The sequence below is a fragment of the Salmo salar genome, chromosome ssa07 (genome assembly GCF_905237065.1).
Source record: "Salmo salar chromosome ssa07, Ssal_v3.1, whole genome shotgun sequence".
In the NCBI taxonomy this organism is placed as follows: Eukaryota; Metazoa; Chordata; class Actinopteri; order Salmoniformes; family Salmonidae; genus Salmo; species Salmo salar.
In genome coordinates, this window is record NC_059448.1 from 52155252 (window position 1) to 52168888 (window position 13637).

General features: G+C 43.5%; 1 protein-coding gene across 1 annotated transcript in view; it reads right to left on the bottom strand.

Moving 5' to 3' along the window:
• Nucleotides 1–217: 217 nt before the first annotated feature.
• Nucleotides 218–13637, bottom strand: part of LOC106609646 (hepatocyte growth factor) — a 40445-nt gene continuing 27025 nt past the window's right edge. The window contains exons 14-18 of the mRNA XM_045722232.1: nucleotides 9768–9842; nucleotides 5325–5462; nucleotides 5049–5155; nucleotides 3149–3291; nucleotides 218–2989 (exon numbers count right to left, since the gene is read on the bottom strand). Of these exons, the coding sequence (XP_045578188.1) occupies nucleotides 2762–2989; nucleotides 3149–3291; nucleotides 5049–5155; nucleotides 5325–5462; nucleotides 9768–9842 (691 nt within the window). The 3' untranslated portion in view covers nucleotides 218–2761. The remainder of the gene's footprint in view (nucleotides 2990–3148; nucleotides 3292–5048; nucleotides 5156–5324; nucleotides 5463–9767; nucleotides 9843–13637) is intronic.

The window sequence follows — 13637 nt, forward strand, 5'->3', positions numbered from 1 at the left end:
GAACTGGGTCATGGTGGACAGTGGCCATCCAAAACCCATAGACTGAGGTCTTATTGATATGATTGACATGGGAAGTGGGAGAATAATACCCAGAGTAAGATCTTGACCCAGAGTATCTTGAATTGTGTTGAGAGAGTATGCGTTGCAGAAAACTGTATTGCTGCAAGAATCTTTGTCTGAAGGTTTACTTTAGGAGAGAGTGCTTCACAGACAGACAGACAAGACAGACAGATGTATTAAAAGAGTGAAACAAGCTGTAATTTACACTGTAAATGTAATATTAAAACGTGAATATAACAAAATCATATAGTATATAATGTGAAGACCCGACCCTTTAAAAATAGCAGCTGTTATACAGTTTACAGTATACAAGTTTATAAACAGAGTGACCCTATATAGTAAAAAAAACGATGTAAATAAGACATTGGAAGTGGAAAATAGTTTTTTTACACACACTACTTTACATCCTATTTACATAACAGTAAAATACACTCACAGCTCTCTGCGCCAATTCTATTGTACACTATTGATTCCTGTCCACCTAAAAAAAAGGCACTGAACAGGTCAAATACTGTGACATAGTTTAACCTAACACACTGAATATTTTAGGATATAGAAATTGGGTGAAATTATAAGTCTTCTTGGGGGCCCAGTTTGAAGAGATCATTAGTCATACATACACACCTGCTTTCTGTGATTATAAAAATGATGTCATGACTGGTTTTCAGCACTGAAAGAAAGCTATTACATTCCCCTATGTCATTACACTTACAGTATTGTCAGTACTGTTAAAAGACAAATGACTGACAAAGTGATATGTTTTGGACCACAAGCCATACTTTTCATATAATCCGTATTGCCATTCAGTGTACCTCCAATAATAATGATTGACACACTGAGTTTAGAACATGTATCAAATAAAATATAATCTTCACCTCTTCTATTAGCGAGACGTGTCGCTTTGTCGACGTCAATCGCTGGCACCCTCTCACGAGGGCTAGATGTATACAAATAAATAAATAGACTGCACACTACGTTCTAATCCGTTTAAATATAAAACACAGAGTGTAGAGAGGAAGCAACTCCACTGACGTCTAGTGTGAGTGAGCCAAGGAAAGGCCCAGATCTATAAGACCTATTAAATAACAGAGTGCCAGAAATACACTCAATAAGAAACTTCTAAATGTGTACTCTGACCACATAACGCACACGCAGCCCACCAGGGGCTAGTGTAGAGTTCCCTCCAAAACTGGAGACATGTTAGCCATGTAGGCTAACTGCTAACGTTTGGCTAAGTAACTGTTAGCATTAGCATTAGTTAGGGAACAGTTACTGAATAGTCTTTCCAAAAACAACCACTTGGTGAATGGTGAGAGTTAGGACCTGTCTAGAAACAACCTTTTGCTCATAGCCCTACTCCCCAGGTACTGGTGTAGAGCAGTGTATACCAACTCCAGTCCTCAAGTATCCCCAACAGCACACATTTGTGTTGTAACCCTGGACAAACCTGATTCAACTCGAGGTGGGCTTGATGATTAGCTGACAAATTGAATCAGGTGTGCTTGTCCGGGACTACAACAGAAATGTGTGCTGTTGGGGGTACTGGAGGACTGGAGTTGGTATACACTGTTCTACACCAGTACCTAGGGGTTAGGGCTATGAACCTCCTGCTATGAGCTAGAGGTTGTTTCTAGACAGGTTAACTCCCACCATTCACCAAGTGGTAACTTCTGAATGACTGAACTTTTAGCCATTACATCATGTGCCCTCAACGTGACCCAGTAGCCATGGATCGTACCAAGTCCTGTCTGGATCCCTCCTCGCATGGCTCTGGTTTTGGTTCTGATCAAATTCAAGTATTTTCCAGGAGACAATACTGAGTCATCCATACCATTCCTATTGTCTTGTGGGTGGAGTGAGAGAACGAATCAATTCACCCCTCTTTATGGCTTAAGAGTATTCATATATTTCACCCCAAAAAATAGGCTGTCCATGTGCCAGAAACTATTGTTTAGAAATGTTATTAAAGCTAATGCCTCAATCACAAAGACAGTGTCAATACATTTTGGTACACCAGAAATACATTCATTTCCAATGGAATGCTGCGTGTGCCTTGCAGCATTGCGTTGCAGAGGCAGTTGCAGTGTGTTCTTTATGGTGCATACGTTGGATTTATCAAGGTATGCATCACATTGTAAGCGTAGACTGCTTGACAGAAATGGTAGCAGAAGGTGAATGTTGAACTTTTTTTGCACACATCTAAATGATGCTGGGTACTATTTTGCACAATGATGCTATCGGTGTGATCAAGGTGTAACAACCTGGTCCTGCATTAATCAATTTGCATATTATAAGAATCCTTCATATCCTTTTCAGCCTCTCTGAACATATCCTTCTATTCCCAGCCTCTGAACGTCCCAAAATATCTCTTCCATTCATGGTGTTTTTTTCCCTCCAAAAACTGAGGCGATGTCCGGCCACGAAGCCCCAAAATGGCTGCTTCCCATAAAGTCAGTTTCCTCATTCTTACATCTCCCAACCGTCTTGTTAGTTAGGCATCCTCTGTTGGAGAGATCATTCTCCATCCTCCCAGCTTGTGGTACAGTCCTAAATATTCCACCCTTCCTCTTACAGTGATGTAGTACAGTCCTGAATGCTCCACCCCTCCTCTTGCAGGCTAGTGGTACAGTCCTGAATGCTCCACCCCTCCTCTTGCAGGCTAGTGGTACAGTCCTGAATGCTCCACCCCTCCTCTTGCAGGCTAGTGGTACAGTCCTGAATGGAGTGGTTTGGTCTGTGCTTCTTCCAGTAGTTTTTCCTCCAACCTGGAGTAGTGTATGAAGACTTTATGGATCCACCCCGAGTAGTAGGCCACATTGACGAAGATGGCGGGCCGCCGGGCCAGGGCGCAGCCCCGGCCGTGGATGCTCACGCCCACGATGACTTTGCTCTCTCGCTCCTGGCACACCAACGGGCCACCGTAGTCTCTCTGTGAGGGACGAACCAATAGCAGGTTAGCGTGGTGCTCATGCAGCCAATCAAAAGGCATTATGGTAGATATACGAATAGCTTTAAGTAATAACTGAGTCACGCAATGTCGAGTCAATGCATGTTTCAGATAATGTAGAGTAATGTTTATGAAGCTCACCTCACACACTCCCTGGTCTTTCCTGCCCCCGGCACACACTTTGCTGTCGGTGACAGGCAGGGTTTTGTCGTGGAGCTCAGAACACCAGTCGTTACTGACCATGGGCAGACTCACAGCTTTCAGTGCTCCCTCATATCCTGTCCCTGGACAGGAAGTAGCCGGAAATAAAGCAGGAAACAGTCAGTCTACTGTCCAAACACCATTTCACCATATTCCAAACCTATAACCCTAGACAACATGTTTGTCTATATGGTGTCATTGTGGGGGACTTTATTTACACATTCGACACATGATATCCTAAGGTATCTTTTCCTACAATATCATGGATCTCTTGATCCAATACCCCCCCATCTCTTCACCACACAATAGCATGAAACAGAGGTCAGTTGATAAATGGTGGATATGAGGATAAGACAGCAGACATACTGTAACATACAGAATACACTCAGTGGCCAGTTACATCCATCTAGTACCGGGTCAGACCCCCTTTGCCTCCAGAAATGCGTCAATTCTTCGGGGAATTGGAAACGTTGCTCAATTGGTACCAAGGGACCTAAAGTGTGCCAGGAAAACATTCTCCACACCATTACGCCACCACCACCAGCCTGTACCGTTGACACCAGGTAGGGTGGGGCCATAAACTCATGCTGCTTACGCCAAAACCTGACTCTGCCATCAGCATGACCCAACAGGAAGCAGGATTCATCAGACCAGGTGATGTTTTTCCACTCCTTATTGACCAGTGTTGGTGATCATGTGCCCACAGGAGACGTTTCTTCTTGTTTCTAGCTGATATGAGTGGAACCTGGTGTGGTCGTCTGCTGCAAATAGCCCATCCGTGACAAGGACCGACGAGTTGTGCATTCCGAGATACCGTTATACACACCATTGTTGTACTGCGCCGTTATTTGCCTGTTTGTGGCCCACCTGTTAGATTGCACGATTCTTGCCATTCTCCTTCGATCTCTCAACGAGCTGTTTTCGCCCACAGGACTGCCGCTGACTGGATGTTTTTTGTTTGTTGCACCATTCTCAGTAAACCCTAGACACTGTTGTGAGTTAAAAGCCCAAGAGGCCAGCCCTATCTGAGATACTGGAATTGGCACGCCTGGCACCAACAATCATACCATGCTCAAAGTCGCTTTGGTCACTCGTTTTGCCCATTCTAACGTTCAGTCGAATAGTAACTTTATATAGCAAGTCACGGCCACGTGACTCACTGTCTGTAGGAGCAAACCATTTTTGTGAATGGGGTGGTGTACCTAATAAACTGACCTCTGAGTGTATATAGGCACCACACAGGGATAAGACACCACACAGGGATAAGACACCACACAGGGTTAAGACACCACACAGGGATAAGACACCACACAGGGATAAGACACCACACAGGGATAAAACACCACACAGGGTTAAGACACCACACAGGGATAAGACACCACACAGGGTTAAGACACCACACAGGGATAAGACACCACACAGGGTTAAGACACCACACAGGGATAAGACACCACACAGGGATAAGACACCACACAGGGTTAAGACACCACACAGGGATAAGACACCACACAGGGATAAGACACCACACAGGGTTAAGACACCACACAGGGATAAGACACCACACAGGGATAAGACACCACACAGGGTTAAGACACCACACAGGGATAAGACACCACACAGGGTTAAGACACCACACAGGGATAAGACACCACACAGGGATAAGACACCACACAGGGATAAGACACCACACAGGGTTAAGACACCACACAGGGATAAGACACCACACAGGGATAAGACACCACACAGGGATAAGACACCACACAGGGATAAGACACCACACAGGGATAAGACACCACACAGGGATAAGACACCACACAGGAACAGTCATGTAGGGCAGTACCTTTGGTCTCTCCCCAGCCGTACATGAGACAGTTGGTTCCGTCTGTGACCCTACAGCCTGCTACTGGGAGCTGGATGGTGAAGGCATGCTCAGAGAGAGGGGCAGGCCTAGGCATGGACACAAACACATGAATGAATAAATAAATGCTTGCTGTGCCTACAATGCATGATTGAGAATGAATTAATGGATGGATTGCTTACATTTTTACATTTATTTTACCAGGTAAGTAAAATGGCTGACTGACTGTCTCACTGAATGAATGAACACTATTCTTACTTGGCCAGTTTGAGCAGGGCCAGGTTGGATCCCTCTGGGCCACAGACCACGTGTGCGATGCGGAGCCTGGGGTGGTCCAAGGACGAGTTGAGGTGAAGGAGGCCCACCTGTACACTGTACTCACTCAGGTCTGGAACACTGAGGACCACAGACTACTGTCAGACACATTCCAAATAGGGTTGACCACACATTGACCAGTCAGTATAAATTGAACATAGTATAAGCTGAAGAAAAGATTGGCCACAGCTTGTATAAACACTATAACACATAATCATGTAATATAATACAATACAGTAAAATACAGTACTGCAGTATTCTACTCTATTCTCTGTATGAACACTTATCATTGGCTACATACTAACCACAGCTACCAGCATCACTAAACTGACAATAGAACGCCTCAGCATGCACTCTACAAACTCACTCAATCTGGCTCCTCAACGAACTGTGTTCAGAGACCCACATACAGCACATTGCATAGTCAGCAACAAGCTACTGAACTAATGCTGATGCCAATGGCCACAGTCTTGATGGAAGCAAGGTTCTGTAATGTCGGCATGAGGAGTACAACTAAACCACTCACTAGAGTACAACTAAACCACTCACTAGGAGTACAACTAAACCACTCACTAGGAGTACAACTAAACCTCTCACTAGGAGAACAACTAAACCACTCACTAGGAGTACAACTAAACCACTCACTAGGAGTACAACTAAACCTCTCACTAGGAGAACAACTAAACCACTCACTAGGAGTACAACTAAACCACTCACTAGGAGTACAGCTAAACCACTCACTAGGAGTACAACTAAACCCCTCACTAGGAGTACAACTAAACCACTCACTAGGAGTACAACTAAACCACTCACTAGGAGTACAACTAAACCACTCACTAGGAGTACAGCTAAACCCCTCACTAGGAGTACAACTAAACCCCTCACTAGGAGTACAACTAAACCACTCACTAGGAGTACAACTAAACCACTCACTAGGAGTACAGCTAAACCCCTCACTAGGAGTACAACTAAACCCCTCACTAGGAGTACAACTAAACCACTCACTAGGAGTACAACTAAACCACTCACTAGGAGTACAACTAAACCACTCACTAGAGTACAACTAAACCACTCACTAGGAGTACAACTAAACCACTCACTAGGAGAACAACTAAACCACTCACTAGAGTACAACTAAACCACTCACTAGGAGTACAACTAAACCACTCACTAGGAGTACAACTAAACCACTCACTAGGAGTACAACTAAACCACTCACTAGGAGTACAACTAAACCACTCACTAGGAGTACAACTAAACCACTCACTAGGAGTACAACTAAACCACTCACTAGGAGTACAACTAAACCACTCACTATGAGTACAACTAAACCACTCACTAGGAGTACAACTAAACCACTCACTAGGAGTACAGCTAAACCCCTCACTAGGAGTACAGCTAAACCCCTCACTTGGAGTACAGCTAAACCACTCACTAGGAGTACAACTAAACCACTCACTAGGAGTACAACTAAACCACTCACTAGGAGTACAGCTAAACCACTCACTAGGAGTACAACTAAACCACTCACTAGGAGTACAACTAAACCACTCACTAGGAGTACAGCTAAACCCCTCACTAGGAGTACAGCTAAACCACTCAGTAGGAGTACAACTAAACCACTCACTAGAGTACAACTAAACCACTCACTAGGAGTACAACTAAACCACTCACTAGGAGTACAACTAAACCACTCACTAGGAGTACAACTAAACCACTCACTAGGAGTACAACTAAACCACTCACTAGGAGTACAACTAAACCACTCACTAGGAGTACAACTAAACCACTCACTAGGAGTACAGCTAAACCCCTCACTAGGAGTACAACTAAACCCCTCACTAGGAGTACAACTAAACCACTCACTAGGAGAACAACTAAACCACTCACTAGAAGTACAACTAAACCACTCACTAGAGTACAACTAAACCACTCACTAGGAGTACAACTAAACCACTCACTAGGAGTACAACTAAACCACTCACTAGGAGTACAACTAAACCACTCACTAGGAGTACAACTAAACCACTCACTAGGAGTACAACTAAACCACTCACTAGAGTACAACTAAACCACTCACTAGGAGTACAACTAAACCACTCACTAGGAGTACAACTAAACCACTCACTAGGAGTACAACTAAACCACTCACTAGGAGTACAACTAAACCACTCACTAGGAGTACAACTAAACCACTCACTAGAGTACAACTAAACCACTCACTAGGAGTACAACTAAACCCCTCACTAGGAGTACAACTAAACCACTCACTAGGAGTACAACTAAACCACTCACTAGAGTACAACTAAACCACTCACTAGGAGTACAACTAAACCATTCACTAGGAAAACAACTAAACCACTCACTAGGAGTACAACTAAACCACTCACTAGGAGTACAGCTCAACCACTCACTAGGAGTACAACTAAACCCCTCACTAGGAGTACAACTAAACCCCTCACTAGGAGTACAACTAAACCCCTCACTAGAGTACAACTAAACCACTCACTAGAGTACAACTAAACCACTCACTAGGAGTACAACTAAACCACTCACTATGAGTACAGCTAAACCCCTCACTAGGAGTACAGCTAAACCACTCACTAGAGTACAACTAAACCACTCACTAGAGAACAACTAAACCACTCACGAGGAGTACAACTCAACCCCTCACTAGGAGTACAACTAAACCACTCACTAGAGTACAACTAAACCACTCACTAGGAGTACAACTAAACCACTCACTAGGAGTACAACTAAACCACTCACTAGGAAAACAACTAAACCACTCACTAGGAAAACATCTAAACCACTCACTAGGAAAACAACTAAACCACTCACTAGAGTACAGCTAAACCACTCACTAGGAGAACAACTAAACCACTCACTAGGAGAACAACTAAACCACTCACTAGGAGTACAACTAAACCACTCACTAGAGTACAACTAAACCCCTCACTAGGAGTACAACTAAACCACTCACTAGGAGAACAACTAAACCACTCACTAGAGTACAACTAAACCACTCCCTAGGAGAACAACTAAACCACTCACTAGGAGTACAACTAAACCACTCACTAGAGTACAACTAAACCACTCACTAGGAGTACAACTAAACCACTCACTAGGAGTACAGCTAAACCTCTCACTAGGAGAACAACTAAACCACTCACTAGGAGTACAACTAAACCCCTCACTAGGAGTACAACTAAACCACTCACTAGGAGTACAACTAAACCACTCACTACTAGAATACCAAGCATGAACGATAAGAATGCATTAGGAGCTTAACACAGTCTAGATGGAGAGGAAACAGTCCAGGTCTTATCTGATTGACAAACTCATCTTAAAGTTGGATTTCTGCACTTAAGCCTTTTCGTTATCTGTGGATGAGGCCTGGCTTGATTTGTTGCCTAAATGTCTCTCAAACGACTATGAAGTAATTGTAAGTTCACTGAATAAAAGCTCCTTCCAAATGACCCTCTTATTACAGTGTGTCATCATAAGGCACAGGAGTTTTCCTAACCATAATATTATTTACCACAGACACTGTTCCTTTGTAAAGTGTCTTTAGGTTCTTGAAAAGCGCTATAAAAATCACGTTTTTTAAAATTCTTATTATTACTTGCCAATTCTTTGTTATGGCCTATAACTCGGGCTCAAAAACATTCTGACTGCCTGTATGACTTACAAAAAAAACTCCTGGCCCAACCTATTTCTGGTGTACTATTATTGAGATAACGGCAAAAGTACCAAAAACCTATTGAAAAAATGGGTGAAACACAAAAGCATAATCTAAAGCCATTACACTACATGGATTACACTACATACATCCATTACACTACATGGATCAAGGAGCTTTTCATTCAAACTGCTATGGCAGATCTGGGCACAGTGATATGGTCCGGGCCCAGACGCTAAACACATCTGTAGAGGCTGGAGCATCCTGGGCCATATCTCAGCTCTGCTGGGGCAGAGGGTCTGTCACTAGCTCTATCATAAACAGGATATGGGCAGGCTGCATCTTCACTTAGAATGAGATTGAGGGAAAAGAGAGGAAGGGAAGAGGGAGAGAGAGAGAGAAGGAGGTAGATGGGAAGAGGGAGGGAGGGATGGAGATAGAGAGATAGAGACCGACAGAGGGATGGAGAGAGTAGTAGGGAGAGGGAAAGATGGAGACAGAGTAGGAGGAAGAGGAAGAATAAGAAACTGATAAAGCAGAGAGAACGTATTATACAGACTCCCCAGGTCTTTGTTTTAACTCTGTTTCCATTCAACGCTTGCTCTCCTCTCTCTCTTCTTCTCCCTATGCCTCCTACTGTCTCTCACCTCTGCTTTGAATGAGGGAAAAAAAGAAAGTGAGAAAAAGATGGATGGAGAGATTACCAGGAGGAGAAGCACTGTTGATCCGTCAGCACCCATTCCTCTCGGATCAGCGAGCCCCCGCACCAGTGAGTGTTCCTGGGTAGGGAACACAGGACATCATGATGAACTTAGTCCCATGCTCTATAGACACTGTTTGTACTGTATCCAACTCTTAATAAAAAATACATAAAATAAATATGTTTTACAGTCACACAGGTGCAGTGAAATGTGTTGTTTTACAGGGTCAGCCAAAGTAGTAAAGCACCCTAGAGAAATTAGGGTTAGGTGCCTTGCTTAAGACACATCGACAGATTTTCCACCTTGACCTTTCGGTTACCGGCCCAACGCTCTAACTGCTAGGCTACCTGCCGCCCTCTTCCATCCATGTCAAGTCATACAGTCAAACCTTGCGGTCCTCCTCAATGTCTGGACATTCTTTCATAATGTGTATTCATCTGTCTCAAACAGCCCCCCATTCCCTATTTAGTGCACTACCTTTGATTAGGGCCAATAGGACTCTGGTCAAAAGTAGTGCAAATAGGCTGCCGTTTGGGACGAAACTTGTGAGGAGTAGATGGATCGTTATCCTGCATGGCACCAATGGAAAAGTTGGCATACACACAGAGCAGAGGTCACCAAAAGGTTGATCATGATCGACAGGTCCAGGGCCAGACCGGAACAAGAATTTGTCTCTGGTATTTTATCTACACTAGCCCACATCTCAGCGCATGCCACCGACTCAGCCCCTCCCCGGCGCGCCACCAGCTATGCACAAACACACCATACCTCCTACACCCTGACCCAACACACCCTACTTAGACACAGGCAGTAGCGCTGACACATACAGTTGAAGTCGGAAGTTTACATACACCTTAGCCAAATACATTTAAACTCAGTTTAATCCTAGTAAAAATTCCCTGTCTTAGGTCAGTTAGGATCACCACTTTATTTTAAGAATGTGAAATGTCAGAATAATAGTAGAGAGAATGGTTTTTTTCAGCTTTTATTTCTTTCATCACATTCCCAGTGGGTCAGAACTTTACATACACTCAATTAGTATTTGGTAGCATTGTCTTTAAATTGTTTAACTTGGGTCAAATGTTTCAGGTAGCCTTCCACAAGCTTCCCACAATAAGTTTTTGCCCATTCCTCCTGACAGAGCTGGTGTAACTGAGTCAGGTTTGTAGGCCTCCTTGCTCGCACACGGTTTCTCAGTTCTGCCCACAAATTCTCTATAGGATTGAGGTCAGGGCTTTGTGATGGCCACTCCAATACCTTGACTTTGTTGTCCTTAAGCCATTTTGCCACAACTTTGGAAGTATGCTTGGGGTCATTGTCCACTTGGAAGACCGATTTGCGACCAAGCTTTAACTTCCTGACTGATGTCTTGAGATGTTGCTTCAATATTTCCACATAATCACCAGTCCCTCCTGCAGCAAAGCACCCCCACAACATGATGCTGCCACCCCCGTGCTTCACGGTTGGGATGGTCTTCTTGGGCTTGCAAGCCTCCCCCTTTCGCCTCCAAACATAACGATGGTCATCATGGCCAAACAGTTCTAGTTTTGTTTCATCAGACCAGAGGACATTTCTCCAAAAAGTACGATTTTTGTCCCCATACGCAGTTGCAAACCGTAGTCTGGCTTTTTTATGGCGGTTTTGGAGCAGTGGCTTCTTCCTTGCTGAGTGGCCTTTCAGGTTATGTCGATAGGTACAAAAGTATATATATCCACAGTAAAACAAGTCCTATGTTTCCTCCAGCATCTTCACAAGGTCCTTTGCTGCTGTTCTGGGATTGATTTGCAATTTTCACACCAAAGTACATTCATCTCTTGGAGACAGAACGCGTCTCCTTCCTGAGCGGTATGGCGGCTGCTTGGTCCCATGGTGTTTATACTTGTGTAGTATTGTTTGTACAGATGAACGTGGTACCTTCAGGCATTTGGAAATTGCTCCCAAGGATGAACCAGACTTGAGGAGGTCTACAATTTGTTTCTGAGGTCTTGGCTGATTTCTTTTGATTTTCCATTATGTCAAGCAAAGAGGCACTGAGTTTGAAGGTAGGCCTTGAAATACATCCACAGATACACCTCCAATTGACTCAAATGACGTCAATTAGCCTATCAGAAGCTTCTAAAGCCATGTCACCATTTTCTGGAATTTTCCAAGCTGTTTAAAGGCACAGTCAACTCAGTGTATGTAAACTTCTGACCCACTGGAATTGTGATACAGTGAATTATAATGAAATAATCTGTATGTAAACAATTGTTGGAAAAATTACTTGTGTCATGCACAAAGTAGATGACCTAACTGACTTGCCAAAACTGTAGTTTGTTAACAAGAAATGTGTGGAGTGGTTGAAAAACGAGTTTTAATGACTCCAACCTAAGTGTATATAAACTTCTGACTTCAACTGTATGTTAAAAATACCACTGGAGATAAAACTCACCACTATAACGTTCCTCTGTCTGGAGATAAAACTCACCACTATAACTGTTCCTCTGTCTGGAGATACAACTCACCACTATAACTGTTCCTCTGTCTGGAGATACAACTCACCACTATAACTGTTCCTCTGTCTGGAGGTACAACTCACCACTATAACTGTTCCTCTGTCTGGAGATACAACTCACCACTATAACTGTTCCTCTGTCTGGAGGTACAACTCACCACTATAACTGTTCCTCTGTCTGGAGATACAACTCACCACTATAACTGTTCCTCTGTCTGGAGATACAACTCACCACTATAACTGTTCCTCTGTCTGGAGGTACAACTCACCACTATAACTGTTCCTCTGTCTGGAGATACAACTCACCACTATAACGGTTCCTCTGTCTGGAGATACAACTCACCACTATAACTGTTCCTCTGTCTGGAGATACAACTCACCACTATAACTGTTCCTCTGTCTGGAGATACAACTCACCACTATAACTGTTCCTCTGTCTGGAGATACAACTCACCACTATAACTGTTCCTCTGTCTGGAGATACAACTCACCACTATAACTGTTCCTCTGTCTGGAGATACAACTCACCACTATAACTGTTCCTCTGTCTGGAGATACAACTCCCCACTTTAACTGTTCCTCTGTCTGGAGATACAACTCACCACTATAACTGTTACTCTGTCTAGAGATACAACTCACCACTCGCTCATCACAGCAAAACAGGCACATGGCAGACACTTTCACTACAGGAATCATGAGGATAATGTAAAGCACTTTACTGTTAGACCAAATCATGGTTTTAGACACCCCAAAAAATAGGACATTTTGAGTGAGGTGACAATGTAGAATATGTTCTTTCTACGTTTATAAGCACCCTTTTTGTTTTTTACGATCCATGATCTTGGCTGTCTACCTCATGGTTTCCCAAACTCGGTCCTGGGGCACATTTTGGTTTATGCACAGCTGGTTGAAATAATCACAGCTTTATGATGAGTTGGTTATTTAAATGAGTTGTGTAGTGCTAGGGCAAAAACCAAAATGTGCACCCGGGGGGGAGCAGGTCTCTTTGTTGATGCCGCGTTTACTTTGAATGTGAGTTTTTGTGACCGTAGCACAGCTAATCAGAAAACCTGGCCGGCCCATCTTGGTAAAGGGGCCACTGTATAAAAGAGAAATTGCACAAAAATCTTTAAAAAAAAATCTTAACAGGCCCATGGGCTGATGGCCATGTCACTTTTTCAGTTTTTATTTTTGAGAATATGTGTCCATTTCAACCAAAAAATGGTTCAGCCCATCTGGCATTTGCCAGAACTGTCAGATGGCCAATTCGCCCTGGACTGGTCGATCTCCAAGGCATTCCTTGGACTGTTTTTAATAGGTTCATGTTGAATAGGCTGTCGATTTTTTTAAGTCATGTTTAAAACTGAATCTGAGCTGTA